This window comes from Melospiza georgiana, chromosome 12, assembly GCF_028018845.1.
Source record: "Melospiza georgiana isolate bMelGeo1 chromosome 12, bMelGeo1.pri, whole genome shotgun sequence".
Classification (NCBI taxonomy): Eukaryota; Metazoa; Chordata; class Aves; order Passeriformes; family Passerellidae; genus Melospiza; species Melospiza georgiana.
Genome location: NC_080441.1, coordinates 15,273,285 through 15,295,621, shown reverse-complemented (window position 1 = coordinate 15,295,621; position 22,337 = coordinate 15,273,285). Strand labels below are relative to the sequence as shown.

At 56.4% G+C, this 22,337-nt stretch overlaps 3 protein-coding genes across 7 annotated transcripts in view; 2 read left to right on the top strand and 1 right to left on the bottom strand.

The window, feature by feature from the left end:
- MED12 (mediator complex subunit 12) overlaps positions 1-5,917 on the bottom strand; it is a 34,790-nt gene extending 28,873 nt beyond the window's left edge. For all 4 annotated transcript variants that reach the window (XM_058032491.1, XM_058032490.1, XM_058032492.1 and 1 more), the window contains exons 1-7: positions 5,796-5,917; positions 5,354-5,458; positions 4,344-4,535; positions 2,621-2,780; positions 1,891-2,066; positions 1,509-1,619; positions 687-941 (exon numbers count right to left, since the gene is read on the bottom strand). In XM_058032491.1, coding sequence (XP_057888474.1) covers positions 687-941; positions 1,509-1,619; positions 1,891-2,066; positions 2,621-2,780; positions 4,344-4,535; positions 5,354-5,458; positions 5,796-5,894 — 1,098 coding nt within the window. In that variant the 5' untranslated portion in view covers positions 5,895-5,917. The remainder of the gene's footprint in view (positions 1-686; positions 942-1,508; positions 1,620-1,890; positions 2,067-2,620; positions 2,781-4,343; positions 4,536-5,353; positions 5,459-5,795) is intronic.
- A 1,575-nt stretch (positions 5,918-7,492) lies between these two features.
- IL2RG (interleukin 2 receptor subunit gamma) lies at positions 7,493-11,132 on the top strand. The gene is made up of 8 exons (XM_058032745.1): positions 7,493-7,592; positions 8,420-8,510; positions 8,746-8,933; positions 9,058-9,200; positions 9,305-9,467; positions 9,905-10,010; positions 10,079-10,163; positions 10,264-11,132. The coding sequence occupies exons 1-8, from the start codon at positions 7,502-7,504 to the stop codon at positions 10,465-10,467; spliced, it is 1,071 nt and encodes a 356-aa protein (XP_057888728.1). The 5' UTR covers positions 7,493-7,501; the 3' UTR covers positions 10,468-11,132.
- Positions 11,133-12,461: 1,329 nt separating this feature from the next.
- On the top strand, positions 12,462-19,642 carry LOC131088656 (sestrin-3-like). Of its 2 annotated transcripts, none has more exons than XM_058032896.1 (9): positions 12,462-12,608; positions 15,287-15,490; positions 15,690-15,872; positions 15,988-16,224; positions 16,334-16,445; positions 16,628-16,746; positions 17,089-17,279; positions 17,573-17,717; positions 18,239-19,642. In XM_058032896.1, the coding sequence occupies exons 1-9, from the start codon at positions 12,543-12,545 to the stop codon at positions 18,326-18,328; spliced, it is 1,347 nt and encodes a 448-aa protein (XP_057888879.1). In that variant the 5' UTR covers positions 12,462-12,542; the 3' UTR covers positions 18,329-19,642. The 2 variants fall into 2 exon arrangements, with proteins under 2 accessions (XP_057888879.1, XP_057888878.1); XM_058032895.1 differs by having other exon boundaries at positions 16,610-16,746.
- Positions 19,643-22,337: the final 2,695 nt, after the last annotated feature.

Genomic DNA, 22,337 nt, shown 5'->3' with positions numbered 1-22,337 from the left:
CAAGGACATTGAGAACTGAATCCCACAGTGTCACAACAGCAGCAGTTCTTTGAACATCTATCAGTACGGCTTTGGCAACTTTGCCCTTTTATTGCAATGTAACATTTAATCAATCCCACCTACAAAGATTATGAGTTTAGAGTAGTTCCTTTACACAGCCTGCTACCACTCCTAAATCACCACATTCTTCCATAAAGTAGGAGGGGCTGTTTCTTGTGTGTGCTGTTTGGTTGTGGGCTGGTTTTTTTGTTTTTTTGTTCTGTGGGAACTTTTTTCTGATGAGGGGGATGTTTGTTTTTAAGAGTTGACCAAATTACAAAGCACTTTCATTTCTGGCATAATTTCCTCTCCTGGATGAAAACCTGTTATTGATATACACATGGGAAATAACCCTTTCTTTCTTTCTTTCTTTCTTTCTCATCCCTTCTTTTGTAAAGCTTTCCCAGCCATGTGGGGCACCTGTGAGTAGAGCAAAAGGCTCTATTCCAAACCATTTTTCTTATGCAAGTCAGTCAAGGGCACTGCTACAGCACTGTCTGACAAAAGCTCTGTAACACATCAGCAGAGATAATCATGGTTTGATATTTCTGTACTCACAAAGCTGCTGACTCAGACTGTAAGGATTTTTCTGTGATGGCACACAAACTGTCCCTGCTGACCCCAGGATCACCACCACTGAAACGTACCTGCAGGATGCAGCTGAGCCCATACACCACCGGCCGGTGCTGGGGGCACAGCAGTAAGTCGCTGAAAGGGCTGGGAGGAGGATTCCCTGCAGCTGGCTGAGGGGTGGGAGTTGAAGGAAGAGCATTCCCTGTCTGGGCAGACAGGATGTGTGGTGGGTGCCCACCAGCACCATCCAGCTGCATGGCAAGCCTGCGGGTGCAGAAGTAGGCCAGACGTCTGGACAGGTACGCAGACTGCACAAACTCTCCAGAGTACTGCAGGGAACATGGAAGGAGGGGCAAACATCCTTGTCACAAGGAACACAACAAAAAACCCTGACCTTCCCAATGTACTACACTGTGTGACACTGCCTTCAAGAGGCAGTTCCTTTTTGCAGAGAGCTCCTTAGCATCATGGATCACCCACTGGCTACTAAGCATCAGAAAAAGCCTTGAAATGTTCTCTGGCAATGACTTAATGTGTAAAAATGTACCCACACCCAGCCTTCCCAGAGCTTCAAACATTTGCCCAGAATCTGTTACAAGAGAAAGAAAGAAAAAAGCAGTTTCCATGTACTGGTACACAGCCAGTGGAACTATCACAGCTGTGGCATGGGCAGGGATTACCAAGTCCAGTGCAGGGAAAAAGGATAAAGGAGAATAAAAACTGGAAAAGAGCAGCACCAAAAAGACATCCTTGCATGAGCTAAGAAGGATGCTCACAGGGACACTCCCTGGTGTTCTTGGTGCAGAACAGCTCATTCTCCCCTTATCCAATAGGAAGGGGATGGCCAAAGCAGAAGTGAGCACTCTCCTAAAGCAAGCTGAGAGTGCATTTCTCACCCGCAGCAGCAAAGGAAGGAGCATTTTCAGAAATTCATCCTCTCCTGACCGTATCTTCTCAAAGCACTCCAGGACCCACGTGAGGAACTCGTGCCGGTCCAACATGCCATCCTGCACACAGATGAAAGCAGAGCAAATGGGTGAAAGCTGAAGTAACCTCCACTAAGGCAAGGCTGAGCAGCACTGCCTTGCACTCCAACAGCGGACATTAGTCTGGAAGTTTTCACAGGTCTGTGCTACCCCTGTCCTATTACTGAGCTCAAAACTGCATCTGGTCTATTCACAAGGAAAGAGAGCATCTTGCAGAAATAAATCATGTGGCATCCACTCCCCCTTCCCTCCTCTGCTCACACCAACCCAGTAGTTCCCACCAGTCCCTCACCTGGAACATGAACATAGCCAGTTTCTCATTGTAGTCCCACTGCTTCAAAGCCTGTTCCACCTCTTGGGGCATTGGTCCTGATGGTGAACCACAGCCTTGCCCTGGGAGCTGTCTGTAGAACTCTGCAATTTTCTGCAGCTGCTCTGACAGGTACTTGGTGATGATCTGTGTCCATTCTGGAGAAAAGAGGTTAGCAGTGAGCACTGTGGCAAAGAGGAGCAGGAAAGAATCAGGATGGTGCATAGGTGGAAAGCCAAAAAAACCAGAACACAGTCAGGGGAACTCTTCTAGACCACAGCAATCTGGAGCAGGCCAGGATGCAAAGATGTTGGATCCAGTAATGTTTAATGAAACTGGGAACACAAACAGGGAGTAACATACCAAAATTCTCTGGGAAATGTACATACTCACTTGGGAAGTAGCTAATCAGTCATTACTAAATTACAACTTTACAATCATTGTATGGAAGAAAAAAAAATGGTAAGGCAGCAAAGGAGCTCAGTAGAACTTAACAGGGAGAAAGAAAAGTAAGGCATCCATGGCTGCTAAGACTTTATTTTTCAGTGTACTTTCATAGGTGGCCCTGTTACTCAGTTACATCAGAACCCAAGGACTTATCAGCAGGAAACAAGTTCATTTGGATTTCCAGACTACCTCTTACTAAGCAAGAGCAGGCTTAGAAGGAAACAGCTGTGCTGGCCAAAGGCAGTGCTGCCCACAGAGTGCTTACCAATGAAGGGATCAATGACATGACGCTTTTTCACCTTCGTTTCCGTGATGGCAGCGTAATAGGCACAGGTCATCTTGATGAGCCACGCTGCTCTCATTACTGGAACAGTGTATTTGGCCAAATAACCAAAAACCTCTTCCTTCTTGCTAAAGATGGGCACCTGTGATGAAATGGAGAAAGAAAACTGAACCAAGCACTTGGAATAAATAAAGCAGCTAAAGCAGCTATACCTGCTGCAAGTATGAAAAAGGTAAAAAGGCAACAGAGCAACACAGTACCTCTACCTCAAAAAAACCTGCTGCCAAAATTCACTTGTGGTCAGAAAGCAACAGTACCAGAGCTGCATTTCAGTACAAACAGAAACAAAACAAATTGAAAGAAGACAGAACATATAATTACACCACTGTAAATCCATGCCCTGAATCCTGCAAACATCTTGGAAGTTATCCTCCAGAGAGCACATCAAGAGCTATGAAAGATACAGACTGAGTCAGTAACAGAGTATCTGCCATGCAGAGTGAAGGAAGGACTCTTCACTTTGTATACAAAACCAAGTGGTTACAGAAATCTCACAATATCATGAGTACTCAACAGAAGACTGAGAGAAACAGGGAGCTGAGTACATAGCAAGAAGGAATTCATTAATCCAAGATTCAAAATTCAAGATACAATACAGGAGGATACCAGTAAAATCATCAGGCTGCAGGACTATAAACCAGGAGACAGTAACACATCACAGGGAAAAGTACAGCTGCGGGGCTCATTTCCACACAATACTCTGGAGAGTGAAAGTATGTGTGTTTTCACTGAGGAATGAAAAAAATTCACAAAAACCAGGTCCATTTGGCAGGTATCTTCAAGTCCCCAAATTACTGATGGTCATTTATGCTATGTTTCCTACATCCTTCCCAATTACTCTCTGATGCCTCAAAGTCAGACTACCTGGCTACTGACAGTCACTCTTTCACATCCAAGTTCACAAAAATGGATGGAGCTCATAGCAGGAAAACAGGGGAAAACCTTGAAAGGTTCAAGCTTTTACCATGACCTCAGGAAACTGACGGTCAAAACACAAAGAAGGACTAAGTTTATAAAGAGTCAGATACTGGGAAAATCTGATTACTTTATTTTCCCCCCAGGAATGACTCAGATCATTTTGCAACTGGGAGTTATGATTTTTCCACAGTGCATACCACACTCACAAGCACTTTTTTGTATGCCACCCCTGAGAGAGAGCTATCTCCCTTGCTATCAGGGACCAAGTGATAGCACAGGTACTCCACTCTGCTGAAAAGCAGAAACACCTCACTGCAGCAGAAGTCTGGGAAGTCATTTAGGTGGTTATTTTCAGTAATTCTCACTAGGACTTTTGAGAACTTGAGAAACCCTCCACAATAGAAATGTCCTAATCTAAACAACAGACCAAAGGCAACAGTGGCAGTTCTTTGGAAAAACAACGGAACCTGAAAATAAATCAGTGTTGTCCTACAAGCCAAAAGGCAAAGCTGCACATACCTCAAAATAACAGCCTAGAGACCAGATCTCAAAGTGTGGATGACTACAGTCAGGGCACTACAAATCCCACATCCACTCTGCAAGCTGAAAGCTTCACAAGATGTATAGACAAGGAACTTCTGCAAACAGTAAAAGCCTTCAGAAAACCTTGAGAAACAAGCACAGATTAAACTCTCTGCCCTGCCAGGCTGCCTCTCCTGTAACATACCTTCTTAGCAAGATGAGTGAGGGGCTTAGTTCCAGCCAGATCTGTGAACCAGTTGTTTATGGCACTCTGGGAACGTGCTGTCACCAGCCAAAAGTTATCCTTCTGATTGACCTGGGGTTTCCGTCTGCCCGTGTCAGGCAGGGTGTTGCACCGTAGCTTTTCTGCAATAATACTGCTAAAATTGGAGCTGATCTGGAGGAGAAGGAAAAAAAAAAAAGGATTCATTACATTTCAGAGGTCAAAGGCCTGATCAGTGTGCTTAAAATTTGTCACTCATCACTACTACCAGAAGTCTCACCAGTATCAACTTTTGAAACACAAAGTAACTGCCAATAACTCCTCTGTTATACTTGCAGAGATTAATGTGTCTAGACAACTCATACAATAATCAAGCAGGGACTCAAGTTGAGATGGACACAACCCTTTAAAAAAATACCTGTCAAACCAGACAGAAGGCTCCTCAGACAGAAATCAGCCAAGGAAAACAAATATCCTGTGCTTATTGATTGCCTTCCAACCCAGGTCATTACTAGTTGTTTTGCCAGGAAGTCAACATCTTGACTTCAGAGACTGGAAAATGGAGTTGAAGCCTATTATATAACTCCCATTTTAAACTTCCAGATGTTTCACGAAGTCGTACTTTCCTTTTACTATGGCTATCATGTAACCAAGCCAATAAGGAGCTTCTCTCTCCTACTATCACAGCCTTGTGCTTTAACAGCAGAATTTAAGGAGTCCTAGATGCTGGCTTAACCAATACTGCAGACACAGACTTGCCCCTAAGATGCACTGAACTAGACAAGAACCTGCTCTCTCAGAGGTGGGACACACTTCTAAACGAATGCAGAATTTGGATTCTACAGAAACGGAGGGTCAAGTCTTAAAAATACCCACAAAAAAGGAGAAGATCTCCTAGTTCTCGACACACGGAAGGAACGAGACCCAAGACTGTGCAGGATCCAGCCGCCTGCCCTGCCAAACCCGCCCTCGACCGTCGGGACGTCTCTCACCTTCGCCGGATTGAAATTGACATTTTTGGCACTGCCGTGCTCGTCCCCAGAGACCGCCGGTTGGTTATTGAAGCCTTGCTTGACATTCAGCGCAGTCAGCTCATCCTGCGGGGAAGGACGGTCAGCAGGGCCCGGCCCGGCCCCTCCGCGCCCACCGCCGCCGCCTCCGTCCCCACGGCGGGGGCTGAACCAGGCGAGGCCCGGCTGCTCCCCCGACCTCCGCCAGCCCTCGCTACCAGGCACCGCCCTGGGCAGTGCCGGGACACGGCACCGGGGCTCCCCCGGCCCGGCCGGCGCCCCCCACCCCGGGGTCCCGGTGGGACGGCGCCCCCTCGCCCAGCTCCCGGCCCCGCGCCGCTAACCCGGCGCTCCCTCAGGTCAGGCCCCGGCACAGCGGTCCTGCACCCCGGGTCCCCCCAGCACGTTCGCCCGGCCCCCGCACCTCCTTCTGCTTAGGGTCCTGCGGGTACACGTCAGGCGGGCCGAGGCGCGGGCGCTTGAGCGGGCGGTGCTCGTAGCTGAGGACGCCGAAGGCCGCCATGGCGGGCCGGCCGGGCGGGGGCGGCCGGGCCACAACAAGGGCCGCCGGGGCCGCCCGCGCCTGCGCGCTACGCGCTGCGCCGGGGCAGGTGGGCGCCGCCGAAGCCGGGCCGAAGGACCACGGAGAGTCACGAGCGTCGCCGAAGAGGCCCGAATGTTGCCGAAGAGTGCCGAAAATTGACGGAGAGACCCGAGTACTGCTGTGACAGGACGAGGACAGACGAAGAGTACCGAGCTCAGCCGGAGAGATCCGAGAGCCAACGGAGAGAACCGAGCGTCCCCGAAGCGGAGACGAGCGAGGACAAAAAGCGCTGAGCGCCGCAGGAGAGTCCCGAGCAGTGCCGGGATGGCCCGAACCCCTTCCGAGCGAAGACGGAAAGTGTCGAAGAGGGACGGGGCAGCCCGAGCGGCGCGCGCGCGCCCCCCGGCGGAGGCGCCGCGCCGGTGCCTTGCCCGGAGAGGATCACGTGACACCACCCCCTGCCCCCGTACCGGGGCACCCCCAGACCCCGGCCACCAACGCCCCCGGTGCGGCCATCACCGCACCGGCAGCAGCCCCCGCGGACACCGGCCGTACTCTCACACGCACCAAGCCCCGCTGTGACTCTCCTGCAGCCGCCCCCTCCCACTGCCTCGGTGCCTCCCCGTGATGCTGCCAGGGATCCGGGCGGGCTGGGCGCTGGGCTCCCCATCCCAGCCATGCTCCTGGGGCAGCCCACGGGCGGTGAGCCCTACAGCGTGAGCCACGGGAACACGGCAGGATGAAATGGGGGTCCAGCAGGTGTGAGGCGTGGGAACTGAGCAGGGAGGGTGACACTGTCCCCGTGGGATGAGCCAATGGAATGCGCTGTGGGGTCCCAGTGCGATTGTTAAAAACGAGAGCAGGCTCCCGGGGCTAAAGTGATCTCAGCATTTATTATAATAAAAGAAAGGCCCAAAGCAAGGGGGCCGCGGGCCGAGCAGGAGCGTTCCCGCCGAGGATGCTGCAGCGCCGGCGCTGGGGCTGCTCAGCAGCGATGTAGCGATGTACCAGGTGGAACGGCACATACTCAGTGGGTCAGAAGCCCCTTTTTATCCTGTTTTTTGTCCCTTTGCATTGGTTTCTTTTTGGATCCTTCATTTCCACGAAGGTTTAAGGCACTCGATTGGCCATTACAGCTCTGTCCAGGCTGGTTCATTTCACTTGGGGGTGGTGCATTTTCCTAAGGTGTGTTATGGTACAACTTATAACTCCCCTTTTAACCCCTTTTACAATGTAATAACCAAACTAACAGTACATGCTTAACAATCTATCAACTATTTTACAACAGTTTCTAACGTATTTTTAACAGGATGAGCCATGGAGTCCCACTGGGATGAGCCATGGGGTCCCACTGGGATGTGCTACGGGGTTGCAGTGGGTTGAGCTGTGGGATCCCACCGGGATGAGCTGTGGGATGCCACTGGGATGAGCCGTGGGGCCCCTCTGGAGTGAGCAGTGCCCCACAGGCAGCCCAGGGGCAGGCAGGGTGCCGGGTGCAGGCGGTGCCGTGGGCAGGAAGCAGAGTGCTGCGGAAGCCGGCAGCCCTGGCCGAGGCTGCTCGCACGCGTCCCCGCTCAGCAGCCCCCATGGCGGCTCCTGGCGCCTTCCTCGTGCCTGTCCTCCTCCTCCTCCTCTGTGGGCTGGGACCCTACGCTGCTGCTGCCGACAGCCAGCCAGGTAAAGGGGCACAAGGGAAGGCCACGGGCCCCTTTTGTGGTTGGGGCTGGGGACTGGAGCTCCCAGTGATGGCGGGCGAGGACAGGATGTGGGGCTGTGTGGGCTGGCGTGCTGTTGTGGCACACACCGGGGACCCTGCGACCCCTGATGTGTCCCAGGACCTGCAGCACCTGTATGGCCCCTTGCAGTGGGGCTGCCAGGAGGGTCAGGCTGTACCAGGGAGCCCTGTTGGGGTGTCCTTGTGCCCACTGCAGTGCTGGAGCATTTCTGACCCCACCAGCCCCCTGGGAGTGCTCCTGCCCCATCACTCTACTGGCAGATCCTATTGGTCTGTGCCATGTGAGGGTGTTGGACAGGATGGTCAGTGGATCTGCACCAGCTGCCCTTTCCTTCCTGGTCCATCAGTAGTGCTGTGCACAGGAAGGGGACAGGACACAGAGGTGTTTCTTTCCACCTGGCACTCTCATCCCAGCCACTGTTTTCAGAGAAAAAATGCACTCCTTGCCTGGCTGTCAGAAAAACAACAGCTTTCTGTGGAAAAAGCCCCTCTGTATCCCTGGACCTCCTGGGCTGGTGGGAAGGTGCCCTCCATCTCCAGGTGTAGAAGCAGCCTGTTTGCTCCATTGTGTTACATTAGAACCCAGGAAAGCTCGACCCTGGCTTTCTCCTGCTCCTGCAGTGCTGGCTGATGAGCTTGTTTGGTTCACACAGACGGACATTCATAGGGATCCGTGGGGATCTGGCATGTGCCATGTCTCTGCTGCACCCCTGGGCCCTGGCACAGCCACCCACCACTGCCATGCCCAGCAGTGTCTTGTTGCTTGCAGGAGTGGAGTGTGTCCTCTTCAACGAGGAGTACATGAACTGCACGTGGGGGAACAAAGAGATGCCCACAGTCAACTACTCCCTCTTCTACTGGTAGGTGCCCCTGCCCCATGGCCAGTCCTACAGCCGAGTGTCCAGCACTGGGTCCCTGTGCAGGGAGGCTGCTGCCAGCATTGCTGGTCCATCAGGCCTCTCCTGCTCCCCAAGCCCAGGGTGGGGCAGGCTCTGTCTCCAGAGCAAGCAGGGTGGGATGTGCTGGGGAGGGGGTCCTGGTGAGGGCTGGGGCATGTGAGGCCTTGGGGAGTCCTGGTAACCCAGTGTGGCACAGGTACAAGAACGCGTCTGACAAGGCAGTGGAGTGCAAGCAGTACCTGCAGCACCAGGGTGTCAGGGTCGGCTGCTACTTCCAGAAGAACGAGCTCATCCAGTTCCAGCTTTTCCATGTTCTCATCAATGCCAGCGTTGGAGGCAAGACCCTGGAGATCTCCAGAAAGCACATGCAGCTGCAGGACCTGGGTACAGAGTGGTGGGGGGACCCCCCCTGTGGGTTCTCAGAGCTTCCCTGGGGGCTCCCAGCTGGCAGCAAGCAGGGCCCTGGCCATGGGGCCAGCCCTCACTAGGCATCACTTGTCCCTCTCAGTGAAACCAGAGGCGCCTGTCAACCTGACCCTCCACAACATGAGCAACAACCAGCTGCAGCTCACCTGGGCCTCCCCCTACCCCAGGAACGGGTGCCTGAAGCACGCTGTCAAGTACAAGAGCAACAAGGACACCAGCTGGACGGTGAGAGCCCTGGGCATGGCACCCTTGTGGCTGTGCCTGGGCTGAGTTGAGCACCAGCCTCCAAGGTGGTCCCAGCCAGCAGCTCAGGGCTCATGTCTCTGCAGGAGCTTTTGGTGAATGGAGGTGTCTTCTCCTTACCCAGCGTGGACTATGAGAAGTCCTACACCTTCTATGTGCGCAGCAAGATCAACAGTTTCTGCGGCACAACCCAGCTCTGGAGCGAGTGGAGCGTTCCTGTCATCTGGGGCAGCAACTCCACCAGCAAGGGTAAGTTCTGAGAGCTGCAGTGGGATAGGATGGACTGGAGCATGGCAGGGCTCAGCAGGTGAGAGATGGCCAAGCAAGTAGAGAATGGCCTGAGGCAGCAGCTCTAGGGACAAGACCCATCTGGGCATGTGGGGTGCTGGCAGCAGCATCCTTTGTACTTCTGGAAGCAAAACATACCCCACCAGTGGGACCTGCTGAATTTTGCCAGGGGATTCTTAGCACTGGAGGGAATGGCTAGGCCAGGACAGGGTCACCAGCTAGTTATGGTGACAGGATGGCAGTGCTTGGGGACAGGCCCCTTCTCCATGCTCTGTTCCCAGCTGAGCCTTGCCATGAGCAATGCCACAGCCACCCACGCAGGGCCACCTGCAGTCCCACCGGGCTGCCATGGCGGTGTGCTTGCTGTCTGGGGATCAGTGTCACCCCTCTCCTTCCAGGCACGGTGGAGGATCTGTACTGGTTTGGGATCCGCACGGTCCTGGTCCCCATTGCCTCCTGCCTGCTGCTGCTGGTGCTTGTCATCCTGCTGGTGCGCATGGAGAGGTGAGCGTGGGGAGCTGCCTGGGCAGCAGCACTGGGGCTCCTCCCTCTAACACACCTCTCCTGCACAGGGTCTGGGTCATCCTGATGCCCCGAATTCCCAACCCCAGCAAGAATTTTGATGAGCTGTTCATCACCCACAAGGGCAATTTCCAGGTAAGGTGGCACAGGCAGCCCTGCCCTGGGCTCACCCTGGCTGTGTGGGGTTGGGGCTGGGCTGGGGGGCAGCTCTCTCACCCTGCTCTGCTCCCTGGAGGAATGGACTGGAGTCCCCAAAGATGTTGTGGAGAGCTTCAAGCCCAACTACAGCGAGAACATCTGCTATGTGACTGAGCTGCCACCCAAGGACAGCCACGAGCCCCTCTGGGACAGCAGCAACCATGCACCACCTCCAACGCCTGGGCCCCCAGCCGCCCCCAGTGAGCACAGCCCCTACCAGAACAGCTATGGGAGGCTGTGACACACTCCTGCACCCCTGCATGCCCCATTCTCCACAGCTTTGCTGCCAAACCTTACTGCTCCTCAGGCCCTGCTCCCTGCTCCTGCCATTTCTCTGCCAAATGCCCTGGACCCCTGGTCTTGCTTCCTGCCAAGTGCTCTCCCTGCTCCCAGGTGCCCACAAGCACACCCAGGGATGTGTCCTGGTGAGGGCAGCTGCAGCTAAGCAGGCAGGGGCCACTAGCCAAGTGATGGGGACACAGAGGATGAGGAGTCCCAGGGGGCTAAGTGTGGAAAAATAAGGAAAGATAGACAAGAAAGATTGTAAACACGCTCAAGTGCCTTGCAGCTGATGTAGGGAAAACACATATACCATACTCATGTTGTTTAGATTTGTGTATTCAGTAAGTAGAACTTGTGTTTAGATAACACAGGCCTGTGATAGACTTAGTGGCACCTTATTTAACATGCTTGAGATTCCTGGCCTGCTGTGGGAAAGATCAGATCACAGTGGTAAACCACAACTGCACAAATCCTTGATAAACAGTCAAAAACAGCAGGTTCAGTGATCCTCTAGGGTGGCCCAAGATCCACAGTGCCTGCATCCCTGCTTATGTGCCTGGGTGCTGCCTGGGGGGGGCCTGCAGTTGGTGTGGTAATGAAAATAAAATTCCTCTTTGCCTTTCATCCGTGGTTTTGTGGTTGTTCCTGTGTCCTGCCTCAGCCAGCCAGCCCCTGTGTCACCCTGGCAGTTCCCCAGGCCTCGCTGCTCCTTCCCCTGTGTCCCCAGTTCTGGTGACACTAAAGCTCTGCCCACCAGGGGATTGCCCAGGCTCGTCCTGCAGGGTCTGGGGAAAGCACCACTGGAGCCCCAGCTCTGAGCACCTCTGACCTCTCACACACAGTGAGGCAGGGGCCAGTGCTGCTGTCCCACAGTGGCAACATGTTCATCAGCCAACATCGAGCACATGGGTCCCCTCCTGGCTGCCTCACAGGGCTCCCTGCACACTCGGGGATGTGCTGTGACCTCACTGGGCAATGGGCTCTGCTCTGGGCTCTCCAACCACTTCTGCGGCCACCTGCAGCCCTCGGCCACTGCTGCTGTCCCTGCAGATGAGCAGACCTTTCTGGCCAACACTGACTGCAGTCCCCTGCAGCTGCTCTTACAGAATCCCAGAATCAATTATGTTGGAGAAGACGTTGGAGATCATTGAGTCCAACCTCTGTCCAAACTCCACCATGTCAACCAGACCACGGCACTGAGTGCCACCTCCAGTCTTTCCTTAAACACCTCCAGAGACAGAGACTCCCCCACCTACCTGAGCAGTCTAATCCAATGTCTGATCAACCTTTCTGGGAAGAAATTCCTCCTGATATCCAACCTCAGCCTTCCCTGGCAGAGGCACGTAAGAGCACACCCTCCCATCCTATCACTGCTTGCTTGAGAGAAGAGTGGGACCCTCAGCTGGGCCCTTGGACAGCCAGGCCCTGGCACAGCCAGACCATGGCACAGCTGGGCCCTGGCACAGCCAGGCCCTCAGACAGCTGGACCTTCAGACAGCTGGATCCTGGCACAGCTGGACCCTCCGACAGCCGGGCCCTGGCACAGCCGGACCCTTGGACAGCCAGACCTTAGCACAGCTGGACCACGGCACAGCCGGGCCCTGACACACCTGGGCCCCCAGACAGCCGGGCCCTGGCACAGCCAGACCCTCGGACAGCCGGGCCCTGGCTCAGCCGGGCTCTGTCACGGCCGGGCCCGGGATGGGGTCCCGGCCTGGCTCCCCGCCCGTCCCGCGGTGCCCCGGCGAGGCGGCAGCGCCCCCCAGCGGCGGGGGCACCCCGAGCCCCGCCCGCCCCGCTGTGGGCGGGGCCTGCGCCCGGCCCCGGTAACTTTCCAGCCCTGCCCACGTGGTGCGGCGGCGGCCGCCCCCTGGCGGCGGCGATTGGCGCAGGCGGGCCCGCCCCCCTGCCTGCCGCGGTGCCGGCTCTGCGCTGCCGGCGGCCGCACCGGGCGGGGGCACCGGCACCGGGCAGCGGGCAGCGGGCAGCGGGCAGCGGGCACTGGGACTGCGCTCGGCACGGCACGGGTTCACCATGATCGTGTGTCCCCAGAGCGCGGAGCACCCCCGAGGAAGCCGATGCCAGCGGCTGCCGGGGCAGGTAGGACCCGCCCCGCCGCCACCACCGGAGCCCGTACAGGAGCACCGGGCTCAGCCCTGCTCGCCGCCACCGGGCCGGCACGGCTAGGGCACCAGCAGGCCGGGGCATGCCCGCTGGCCGTGCGCGGGACCGGCGGGGCTGTGCTCTCGGGATGCCGCGACCAGCGGCTCGGTCTTGGTCCTGGTCCTACTCCCGGTGCCGGTGCTGGTGCTGGTGCCGGTCCCGGTGCGGCGGTGGCGTCCCCGTCCCCTTTGTGCGGGATGCGGGAGGCGCCGTGGCTCCATCACTGCCAATCAAACTTGTTTTTCTCTCTCCGCCTGCACTGCCCGCGCCGCTCACCGGGGGCGCTGCCGCCGCCGCCGCCCGCACAATGGGGCCCCGGGTACCGGCCCCGGGTACCGGCCGCCGGCACCGCCGGAGGGGTCCCTGCCGCAGGCACTCGGACTTCCCCTGTTCTCTCGAATACCCAGGCACAAGGGCCGGGCCAGAGGTGCTGCCGCGGCACCGTATCCAGAGAACGTTACCGGAGGAGCCACCGGTACCGGCGGAGCCGCGGTCTCACCGGGCGAAAGGATGAGCCCCGGCCGGGCAGGGAGCACGGCGGGGTCCGCCGGCCCCTCTCCCGCACATCCCGGCGCTGTCCGGGCTCCTCAGCCTCCTGCCTGCTTTATGTGCTCACGGCTGCCGGCCGGGAGCCTCGGGCACCGTTCCCCCGGGGTCCGCCGGGCCGGGAGGGGGACGAGGTCGGTGGTGGGTACGGTGGGTAGGCATCTGAGGTGCCTGTCAAGAGTTCGGGGGGCCCGGACAAACAAAGGTTCCCCTGGGAGGGGGGCGATGCTCCCACAGCCCGGGAGTGCGAGTGGATGCACTCCGGGAGGAGGAGGAGGAGGGCTGTGGCCGAGGAGGATGAGGAAGGTGCCACTAGGGCCAAGCGAGAGGCTGGGGAGGCAGAACTGAGGGCATGTGGCCGGCGGTGCCCGTAGGAGACACCCTGGGCTGAGCTGGTGCCTTTGGTAGTGGGCAGTTCAGCCTGGCCAGGGGCTGAGAGCCGAGGAGCTGGCTGTTCTGCGCCTCCATCCCCCCCTTCCTTCATCATCTCCTTCTAAGACACATCCGCCTGGTTGCTTGCTCCATCATCACCTGGACAAACGGAGTGAGGAGAGCTGGCAGCACCAAAGGCTGAGCCATGGTTGCACAGCTCCTTCCTGGGACCACCCTTCCCAATAAGTGGAAGGGCCCTTGGCTCCTCCACCTCAGCCCTCCAGGACAATACCAGGGCTGTAGCCCCTTGGGTGTCCTCACAACATCTCATTTCCCCAGGCAGAGGGACTTGGTAGGAGGCTTCTGCAGGTCACTTCTGGCTTTCATCTTCTCCTGTCGATCAGAGAAGCTGGTGCTTTTCATCTTTCCATTTTAATAGGAGTTTTGGGGTTTTGTGGACCCCTTTTACCAGAGGAAGTGAAGAGGACACTCTAAATGTCAAGTAAACCTTTTGTTACTTGAGCGATGGTGTTTTCACCAGAAGTGCAGGATGGTGGAAAATAGCCTGAGCTGCTTCCTGCACTGCCTGTGTGGGTGCAACTGCTCTGTGCTGCCACACAGCTCACCCCTGCTGTCTGCCCCTCACCCCTGGCTGCTCTGCCAGGCACCCTGGAGCTTTGGTGGTTTGCAGAAGTGCTCCTGGTTTTCTCCATTGTTCCCATGCTCCAGTCACCAGCCAGCCTTTGGGTGACTGCACTGGAGAGACAGGTGGAAGGAACAAGACAGGGCCAGAATTTCCCAGGAGAGATTTCAGTTCAAGCCTGGGAGCCGAGATGCATCCTTTGTATCCAGGGGTGCTGCTGGGCTCCCACATGTGAGCAGGAGCTGTGGCTTCCTGTGTGACACGGGTAGCACCTGCTGTACCCGTGCTCTGGGGTGGGCAGGGTGCAGGTGCTGTCAGGTGGGAATTGTGGCAACACGGTCCTTGGAGCATGGCAGCTGCCTGGGCATCTTTCCAGCATCCCTGCCCTCTGTTCCCATCACCCTCTCAGGAGGGGCTGGAGCTGTGCTGGACCCTGGTGCCAGGCTGGTGCGGGCATTGCTGGGGGTGTCTGTGTCTTGCCAAGCTGCCCATCTGTGTTTTCTCTGGTGGGCACAGAGCTGTGCTCTGTGCTGCAGGATGCCCTCCCATGCTGTCTGCTTGGGCAACATGTGGGGAGCTCTTCTGTGTGCTCCTGATCACATGGAAGGTACCAGGCCATGGTTTGCCTCTTGGCTTGCCAGGGCAGGAGGCTGGGAGCCCCTCTGCTGTTTCTACAGCTCTCTCACATCTTGGTACTGGGCAGGAGGGCTCCATGCTGGCAGATGGGCTGCCCATTCTGGAATGTATTTTGTGTTGTGTTTCTCCTGGTCTGGCCTTGCACCACTACAAGGAACATTATTCCTGGTTTTCCCTTTGGTTCTGCTCACCACGCAGAGCCTTCTCCCAGACAGAGACCAAGCTGTGTGTCTTGCTCCCTGTCCTCCTGCTACCTGTGTCACTGAGCAGTGCTCTGTGTGACGGCTGTGAGTGTCCCTCTGGCAGCACCTAGCTGGGAGAGGGATCTCTGCCTCTTGCAGAGCCTGGCCTTAGCTGGGGTGTGCTGCTGCAGCAGGGGCTGCTCTGGGAAGAGCTAAGCAGAGCGTGTTTCCTCCAGGTAGTGAAGATGTCCAGCAGCGACCCTGAGTGCCCCCAGTTCCTCTTTGTGAAGGTGCTGGCAAGCCGAGGGCGGCTGGAGGCGGTGACCCAGCAGATGGGATACCACCCCCAGTACCTGGACAGCTTCCTCAAGACACAGCACTACCTGATGCACATGGACGGCCCCCTGCCCTTCGACTGCCGGCACTACATCGCCATCATGGTGAGCCCTGCTGGCACCTGCCAGAGGGGATGGGGGCTCTGCTCAGCCCTGTGGGGCTCTCCTTAGCCTCCAGCAGACACAGCCTGTGCCGTGGGCTTCTCATCAGGGGCCAAAATCACAATGTCCTGGAGGCTGAGTGAGAGGTGGGTGTGGGGGCCTGTCCTGCTGGGGCAGTGATGCTGATGTGCTGCTCTTGCAGGCAGCAGCACGGCACCAGTGCCGGTACCTGGTGAACCTGCACGTGCTGCAGTTCCTGCGGGCAGGGGGGGACCCCCAGTGGCTGCGCGGCCTCGAATTCATCCCCCCCAAACTCCGCAACCTCAACGAGATCAACAAGATCCTGGCACACCGGCCGTGGCTCATCACCAAGGAGCACATTGAGGTACTGGGAAGGGCTCTCAGCCAGGGATCAGGATGGCAGTGGGGACAGCAGCCTCCCCAGGGGCTGCCAGCACCCTGCCCACGTGTCACATTGCTGGTGTGTCCATGTTCTGCAGAAGCTGCTGAAGATCAGCGAGTGGAGCTGGTCACTGGCAGAGCTGGTGCACGCCGTCGTCCTCCTGGCACACTGCCACGCACTTGCCAGCTTTGTCTTTGGCTGTGGCTGCGAGCAGGACGAGGGGCTGGGGGGCCGGGGCGTGCTGAAGCCACTGTCACTCGGGAACCAGTGCTTCTGTGAGGCCACTGCCAGCAACAGCTACGGCCAGGAGCTGCTGCGCATCAACCGCAAGCGGGTGAGCCCCAGGGTGGGTGGGCAGGGGATGGGGGGACAGGGTGGCTGTGCAGGTGTGGGGGGGTGCCCTTGGGAGTGCTGCCCTCACCCCCAGGCCTGTGTCTGTGCAGTCCCTGGACTCCTGCATGGAGCTGGATTCCCTCCGGGAACGCATGCAGCGGATCCATGTGGAGACTGAGGGCAGGGACGAGATGAGGCTGCTGCAGCAGGACCGAGAGGAAGGTGAGGGGCAGGGAGCAGGGTGGGAGTTCATGTGGCATCCCTGTGTGTTTGTTGCTCCTCTATGCCTTACATTTTCCATGATGTGTGGTTCAGAGGGGCAGAGCAAGGGCTGGTTGATGTGGCTGGGAGCAGGGCAGCTGAGCTCTGCTCTGACCCAGCTGCAGGGCTCTCCCCTCTTGCAGATCCTGACGGGGAAGTCACCGGTGCCACCAACCTTGCGTGCTACATGCAGGACCCTGACTTTGGATACCAAGACTTTGCCCGTCGTGATGAGGATCAGACGCAGGTATTCAGAGTCCAGGTAAGGCTCCTGCTCTCTGGGTGGGCAGCAGCTTGGGCTCCCCTCCCCTCCCATAAATACTGGCAGAGTTGCCCATGCAGACTGGCCCTGCCCCACTAGGGTTGGGAAGAGGGAGGTGACTTCTGTCCCCAAGAGTTGATGATTTTTTTCACATGGCCCTCCTGGAGGCAAGGGTAAAAATCATTCAAAAGCTGCTTGGTAAGGGATGTGGTTTGGGCAGAGCTACCTCCAGAGCATATTCACTGAATTCTTCTGCTTCCCAAGGTCTCCAGGCTTTCTTCCTGGGAACATGCTCCAAGCTCCTTTTTGAAATTGCAAAAATCCTCTTTCTGTGCTCAACAGGATTACTCCTGGGAAGACCATGGCTTCTCACTGGTCAACCGGCTGTACTCTGACATTGGGCATCTCCTGGATGAGAAGTTTCGGATGGTGGATGGTCTGCAGAGCAGTGCCATGGCCAAGCGGCAGGGCTGTGAACCCTCTGTTTTCAAGCGGGGCATCTGGAACTACATCCACTGCATGTTTGGCATTAGGTAGGGAAACCAACCTCATGGTCCAGGGGAGAAAACTGAGCTGACTCAGGCGGGAGGGGAGGGCACTCAGTCTGTCATCCACATGAGCATGGAGAAGGGACAGAGGTGAATCCCCTGCCTGCATGTTGAGACAGGCCGGGAACAGATACTGAACTGCTCTGGCCAGGGCTTTGGGGCAGGGTTTTGGTGCCTGGTGGATGTTGCCATGTGCCCCCCTGCTCTGTGGATGTGCCATGCCCCAGGCAGGCCACAGGCAAGGTGCTGGCTGTGACTCCCCCCTGTGTTCCCCACAGGTACGATGATTATGACTATGCAGAAGTGAATCAGCTCCTGGAGCGAATGCTCAAAGTTTACATTAAAACTGTAACCTGCTACCCAGAGAAGACAAACTCAGAGATGTTTGACAGGTTCTGGAAGCAGTTCAAGCACAGTGAAAAGGTGGGATAGCTGGCCCCTGGCTCTGACTGCCTGGGGCGGAGAGTGGGCAGGGGCTGCAAGCTGGGGTGCTTTGTGAGGTATATGGGAGGTTTTTGAGCCACCAAACCAGTCTGAGGCGGAGGGGGATGATGGAAACTGGCTGTTTGTAAGGAGTTGGGCTTAGTGTGGCATGGGGCTGCCCACTGTGATGAGGCCAGGGGCACCAGCAGCCCAGGCATCTCCAAGGTCATTACCCCAGTGCTGAGTGCTTCCTGGCGAGCCCTCTTTCAAGCTGTAACTCACAGGAGCAGCTGCTGTGGGTGTCGGGGACTGTGCTGCTGCCAGCCTGGAATGCTGGTGCCAAGTATGCAGGGGACTCCCTGGCACACAGCTCTGGGAAGCAGGGAGGGGAAAAGGGGAGCTGCCTGAGCTGGAAAAATTGGTGGCATTTTGATGACAAGACTCATTGCCCAGGTGGGCAGCTGCTTGCACCGCTGAGCACAGCACACTTCAGCTGCCTGAGCCTCTCTGTGTTGCTGCAGGTCCACGTGAACCTGCTGATCCTGGAAGCCCGGATGCAGGCAGAGCTGCTGTACGCCTTGCAGGCCATCACCCAGTACATGATCTCCTAAATGCTGGAGCTGCTGCAGGGCCCGGCAGCCTCCTCTGTCCCTGGACTCGTGTGGGACCCTCACGCTGGGACCGACGGCGAGGGATTCCTCGATTTAGTTCACTTGACTCTGTTGTTCCTTTTTGTTGGTTCCCCCCCGCCTTGTGGGGGTCACTGAGTGGCCCTGTTACGTGCAATTACCAAACTGTGAGGCAAGTCCGTGCTGCTGAGATGCTGGAGACTTGAACATGTCCAAGGAGGACTGCCAAAAACATGGGGGAGAGGGAAGAGGGGAGGGGACTGGGGCCAGATTAGAGGGATGCTCCTTGCCTGGGTGCTGTGGGAGCCTCGGTGGCACAAGGAGGGCAGAGGGGACCACTGGCTTCCTTCCCTGTGCTGCAGTGGCTGCTCTGCTTGCAAAGCCACACTTGGGCACCTGTCCTCAGTGGGGTGGTGTCTCTCACTTGGGAACAGTGGGGGCAGCATGTGGGTGTGTTGCAATGTTCTGAGTTGCAGGGTTAGGCAGCAAGAGTGCTGGCTCCTAGCAAGGGCCCTTCCCCAGCTCAGCAAGGGGATGCACTTGCTGCCTGCGTGTTATGTCCTTTAGGTTTATGTGCCAAACCCTTCTGGGATGGACAAGAGATGACCCAGCAAACTCCAAACTGTGAAGCTCTTGCTGGCAGAGCATCCTCGTGCTTTGCCTTCTCTGACAGCGGGATGAGAAGGTTCTTTGACAGTGTTCAGGCACTGGAGATTTCTGCTGGGGCCTTTGGCAGTCCTAAGCCCCTCCTCTGCTTCCCATCAGCAGAGAGGCAGGAGAAACAAGGGAGGCTTGTTAATTTGTTTGAGTTAATGTGTTTTGTATCTTCTTACCACCATGAGAGGGCTGAGGCCCTGTGCCCAGTCACTTGCTTAACAGCATGGTGGAGGAGCCTGTGGTCAGCACAGGTAAGCTACAGGAAGCTTCTCCTTGAATGTGGGGTGGGGGCACTCCTGGGACTGCCCCATTTGAACAGAGGCAGCCTGTCCACCAGCCTTGCCCTCTGCCTGGGGGGGCTACACGACCATTCCTCCCATCTCCCTGGGCTGCTCCCTGCCTGTGCCACAACCCCTGGCTGGAGAGGTACAAGGGCACCAGTGCAGGCTCCAGAGAGCAGCCACCAAGGGGAATGAAGCCACCTGTTGTAAGTGGGAGCCTGAAGCAAGGGCAGCTGTCGAGTCAGCCAGTGCACGCTGCTTCAGTCGACCTGTTTACTGCGTAAATATACGGGGAGAAAACCTTGTGTATGGAAGCTACAGAAAAAGCCTATTTTTGCTATAAATATATTATGTTTGACATGGATGTGTGCTTTATTTCTGCTAGATTTTGTGAAGGGGATCCAGACTTGCATGGTTGCTGTGAAGGCAGGACAGCAATGTCTGGCTGAGCACAGCACTGAGATGGCCCAAGTGTCAGGAAACCCAACCAGGTTTCTCAGCCAGGCTGGGGTCATGCACTGACAGCTCTGGTCCATGGCCAGCAGCTGGTCACTGAGGCTACACCTATCCTGTTCAGCTCAGCTCTGTCCTCTTGCCATGCTCAGATAAGCAACTGCTGCAGCATTGTGTGTTTGAGAGGAAAAGAGGGAAGTTTTTCAAGGGGCTGTGGCACTTCAGCAAGGAGGAATGGAGTGTGCCAAAGGAAGGAGCTGGCTGGTACCTGGTCACACATGGCCAAGGTGGGGGTGCTGCTTCTGCAGCTGAAGAAGAAGCATTTTGCTCACACTCCCAAGCAGACACTCAGTGAGCAAGGCCAGGAACCAGGATCAGCTTTTTCCTGATCCATGCTGCTGATGCTTTCCCTCCACTGGGGCCAGGCCAGCTTGTACTGGGCCAAGCTGGTGCTTGGGCAGTAAAAGGCCAGGACAACTGGTGCTGGGTAGTACCAGCTGAGTCAGTACTGGTGCTGGAACAGTGACACCAGTGCAAGCATGACTGGTGCTGGGACAGCTGCCACCAGGCTTGGCTAGACAGTGCTGGACCTGCCTGCTATGCTATCACTCAGCCCCAGGGAGGGCTGGGCAGGGAACAGGCAGCTGGGTGTGCTGCTGGCTGCCAGGGGTAGGTAGCACTGGTTAACCACAGTGCCAGCCAGCGTGCCAGACTCCCTGCTGTCCCTGCAACAGCAGCTCCATCCCCTGCAGGGCTGGGATGAGCCACAGCAGCCAGGTCCCCACAGGGCTCACTGCTGGGGAAGCTGGCAGAGCACCTGCAGTGCTGGGCAGCCTGGGCTGGCTCCCAGCCTGCACCCACCACCACCCTGTGCTGGCCAGGAAAGGGACAAGGCAGAGACAGCGTGGCTGTGGCTGGGGTGAGGGGCTGCCTACCCCAGGTGATGTGATGCTGGCTCCTTTTACCTCATCTCTACACCTGCACTAAGGGCTGGCCTTGAGCTGCCACACACTCCAGCTTACACACAAAATACCAGCTACACCAGTAAGATGAAAGGCTCCATGCTTTCTCAAGCCTGACCAGAAACAAGCAGAGCTGCTGGCAAGGCCAGGAGAGGCTGCAGGCAGTCACACACAGCATGCCACAAGTCTGGCAATTTCAGTACTTGGGTCCCTGTCCTGGTGGGCCCTGCATCCTTCATGTGCTTGGGCCAGGATTTTCCTCCCTATTGCTCTGTGGCTGGAAGAACTGCCAGAGTACAGACTGCAGGCTCCAGAGAGCAGCCACAAAAAGGGAATGAAGCCACCTGTTGTAAGTGGGAGCCTGAAGCAAGGGCAGCTGTCGAGTCAGCCGGTTCCTCTGCAGGAACGTTCCAGGAGATCCTGCACATGGGAGCTGGGACACTGACTGCACTGGGGATTACCCAGGGGAGGATGCAGGCACATGCCCAAAGCAGTAACTGAGTTTCTTACAAAGCCTGTAGCAGAATGAAGGCTGGCAGGTGCAGCCAGGACTGCTTTTGTAAAAGCTGAGCCATACCCAAGCTGCATGGTGGGAGAAATGGTGTCCTAGCCCATGGACAACACCAAGTGCCACTGCAGCAATGGCACTGCCACAGCTCCTACAACCCACCCAGTCAGAGTCAGGGCTCTGGCTGCTGCTCTTACACAGCTCTGAAGGGGAAATAACAGCTCAGGAGAAGGCAGTGTGCACCCACCATCTCCCTGTGCCCCAGCCCTCCTTGCTCACACACCACCACAAAGGAGACATGCAGAGGGCAGAGCCTTTCCCACTGATGGGCCTCCACACGTGGGCCCATCCCTGGTGGCACACAGGTATTCATCAACCAGCAGGGGCTGGAGGCAAAGCAGGACTGTGGCCAGAAACCCAGCTGAGCAGAAAAGCTGTTTTTGCCCTGGCTTCACTGTACTGCTGTTCTGCAGACAACTACCCACAGGCCAAAACACTTATGGGGACAAGCTGGGAGAGCTACGAGGTGTCCAAGACTGCAAAAAAGGTGCAAACACACTGAAACCACAGAACACAGCAGGACTCTAGGTGGCTACTAAAGACAGTGTCACACTCATCAAAAGCAACCCTGAGACAAGGCATTCAGGTCCCATTTTATTCTCCTTGGCAATGCTTATATGGCACAGGCCAATGCTCAAAGAGGTAAACTTGCCTCCCTGTTGTGAGGCAAGTTTTGAACACATTCACTTTGATCCAAACTGCAAAATCTTGGGAATTTTGTGTCTCCAAGAGCACCCATCATAATGTGCCTGCAAGAAGCCCTAAGTACCCAAGGAACAGATGAGGGGCTGAGAGTTCCCCTAAGGATCTCCTCCTAAATCCCCATTTTTGTAAAGTGGGTTAAATCTTGAAGCAGGACCCTTAACAGCTCCTTAGAGTTATTTAGTTATTTGCATTAACTGTAGAGAGGAATAGGATTCAAAAATAATATACTGGGTATCCAAGGCTTTGAATTAAAGTTTTCTCACTGTACGCATATTGTGCAATTTCACAAATGAGTCTTTACCCTCAGCAGCGTTAGAACATCCCCAACTTTCCCTCTGTGCATCTAACCTGGCCAGTGGAATCCT